The following is a 2,186-nucleotide window of genomic DNA, read 5'->3' as shown; positions in this document are numbered from 1 at the left end:
CGCTTGTGGGCGGGCGTGTGGGCGGGGCGGGAGCTGCGGCCGGTCTTTACACAGTTTATGTGCAGCTACCCCGAAAGTAAGACCTAGCGGATTTCTGTAATATAAGACCTACCACCGAACTAGGTCTTACTTTCGGGGAAACACGGTATTTAACACACATATGCTAACTAGGTTTTTATTGTGTAAGTTTATTGACCAGCTGACCGTCCTGATTTCAGGGTGTTGATTGTACACACAGGAACAGCTGTAGGGAATTTTGTCAAAACCTGTTTAGTTAACTAACATCAAAGGGGTAATGAGACCAGCCAATCAGAAATCCTTTCAGTGTTAGTGACTGGCACTAAACTGTATATGAAGAGAGCTGACAGTGGCTAGAGAGGAGAGTCATGCAGAGAGGCACAGAGGTGCTTATATAGATTGGAGATGTATGCTGGGTAGATAGAGTGAGTTAAGTTAAAGGGACCTGCACCTGAATATGAATAAAGGTGCACTCCACTACAGCGCCATTAGTGGTAATTAAATCCACACAAAGACACAGAAAGGTGAAATCTGGGAGCTCCGAGTACGCAGCGCACAGTACTTACCTTCTGGGTGATCGATACTGAGAACGCTGGAGGCCTGCAAAGAAGAGAGGAGAGTCAGCGCTGGAATGTGATCTGACTGTGCACTAAATACATCCTAACAATCACATATAATTGTCATGTATGTATGGACTCTGCACAGTACCACTTCCCTTGTCCTGTATGCCGGGTGTCATTCTTGGTATCTGTTCCTATTCTGTATGTATGGACTCTGCACAGTACCACTTCTCTTGTCCTGTATGCCGGGTTTCATTCTCGGTATCTGTTCTTATTCTGTATGTATGGACTCTGCACAGTACCACTTCCCTTGTCCTGTATGCCGGGTGTCATTCTCGGTATCTATACTTATTCTCTATGTATGGACTCTGCACAGTACTACTTCTCCTGTCCTGTATGCCGGGTGTCATTCTCAGTATCTGTTCTTATTCTGTATGTATGGACTCTGCACAGTACCACTTCTCTTGTCCTGTATGCCGGGTTTCATTCTCGGTATCTATACCTATTCTCTATGTATGGACTCTGCACAGTACCACTTCCCTTGTCCTGTATGCCGGGTGTAATTCTCGGTATCTGTTCTTATTCTGCATAAATGGACTCGGCACACTATGTGGGCATCTTAACATCTATCCGTTTCCTGCCAGTCTACTATTGGTTCACCCGGAGACTCACTTTCTGATTGGATGTTGGATGAAGCGGGCTCCCAGTATCCTGACCCCTCACCAGTGGCCCCTGGCTGCCATGTCCTCTTTCTGCCCCCGATGACAGAGGGTCTGTGTGCAGCTCACTTCTGGGGTCCTGATCCGGGAGCTGAATTCCATTGTCACTGGATTGCCTGCCTAACAGATCCCCGTCCTGTGCTGTGGATCTGTCGGATCCTCTGGGGACTATCTCCGCTTTGATGAGTTCTGATTGGACCTTGTTGTCTTCCTCTAGGGCGGAGTCGTTCTGGGCCGTTGTCACCAGCAGGGAAAGCAGCAGAACCTGCAGAAGTCTCCGGAGAGCCGCCATGTTGTCATTGGGGAAATCCCTCAGCGTTGAGATCCATAAGAAGGAGGAGCAGGTCAGGGCCGATCCCTCATGTGATCCCTGCGGAGAAATGGAAGATACTTATTATTAAAAGGAGAACTATGGGGTCAGGGCTTTTCCCCATAGTTCTCCTTAGGGTAGCGGGAGGACACAAACTAGCGTCCTCCCGTTACCCTAGGCTCAGTATATAGCGAGCTGTAGCTCCCTATATACTGAGACCGCCGCGGCTGAAGCGGATGCCGACAATGACGTCTGCATCCGCCCAGCTGCGTGACTGACAGCTGGCTCTGCCTATCTAGAGGCAGAGCCAGCTGTACCCGCCCCCTCCCCGTCCGTTCCGCCAGTCAGCGCTGGCGGGTCAGAGCGGGGAGGCGGCAATCCAGCCCCTCCCCTGTCATGGCAGAGAGCTGTGACAGGATCGAGAAGTGAGCGAGCGCCGGTATGTGTTCCCTCACCTCCCGATCTACTGAGCCGACCTGTGACAGTCTCATTGTCACAGGTCGGCTAGAACTATGAGGTGAGTAAAAATCACCCCCCCTCCCCCCTCATAGTTCTCCTTTAACCAGTTGACATCCGCGG

At 50.5% G+C, this 2,186-nt stretch overlaps 1 protein-coding gene across 1 annotated transcript in view; it reads right to left on the bottom strand.

Moving 5' to 3' along the window:
• Nucleotides 1–1,589, bottom strand: part of LOC108801327 (neurogenic locus notch homolog protein 1-like) — a 29,672-nt gene extending 28,083 nt beyond the window's left edge. The window contains exons 1-2 of the mRNA XM_018573252.1: nt 1,302–1,589; nt 585–618 (exon numbers count right to left, since the gene is read on the bottom strand). Of these exons, the coding sequence (XP_018428754.1) occupies nt 585–618; nt 1,302–1,589 (322 nt within the window). The remainder of the gene's footprint in view (nt 1–584; nt 619–1,301) is intronic.
• Between the last annotated feature and the right edge of the window lie 597 nt (nt 1,590–2,186).

Source organism: Nanorana parkeri, unplaced genomic scaffold (assembly GCF_000935625.1).
Source record: "Nanorana parkeri isolate BGI_ZX_2015 unplaced genomic scaffold, ASM93562v1 scaffold2303, whole genome shotgun sequence".
Taxonomy (NCBI): domain Eukaryota; kingdom Metazoa; phylum Chordata; class Amphibia; order Anura; family Dicroglossidae; genus Nanorana; species Nanorana parkeri.
This window is presented reverse-complemented; position numbering and strand designations above follow the sequence as displayed.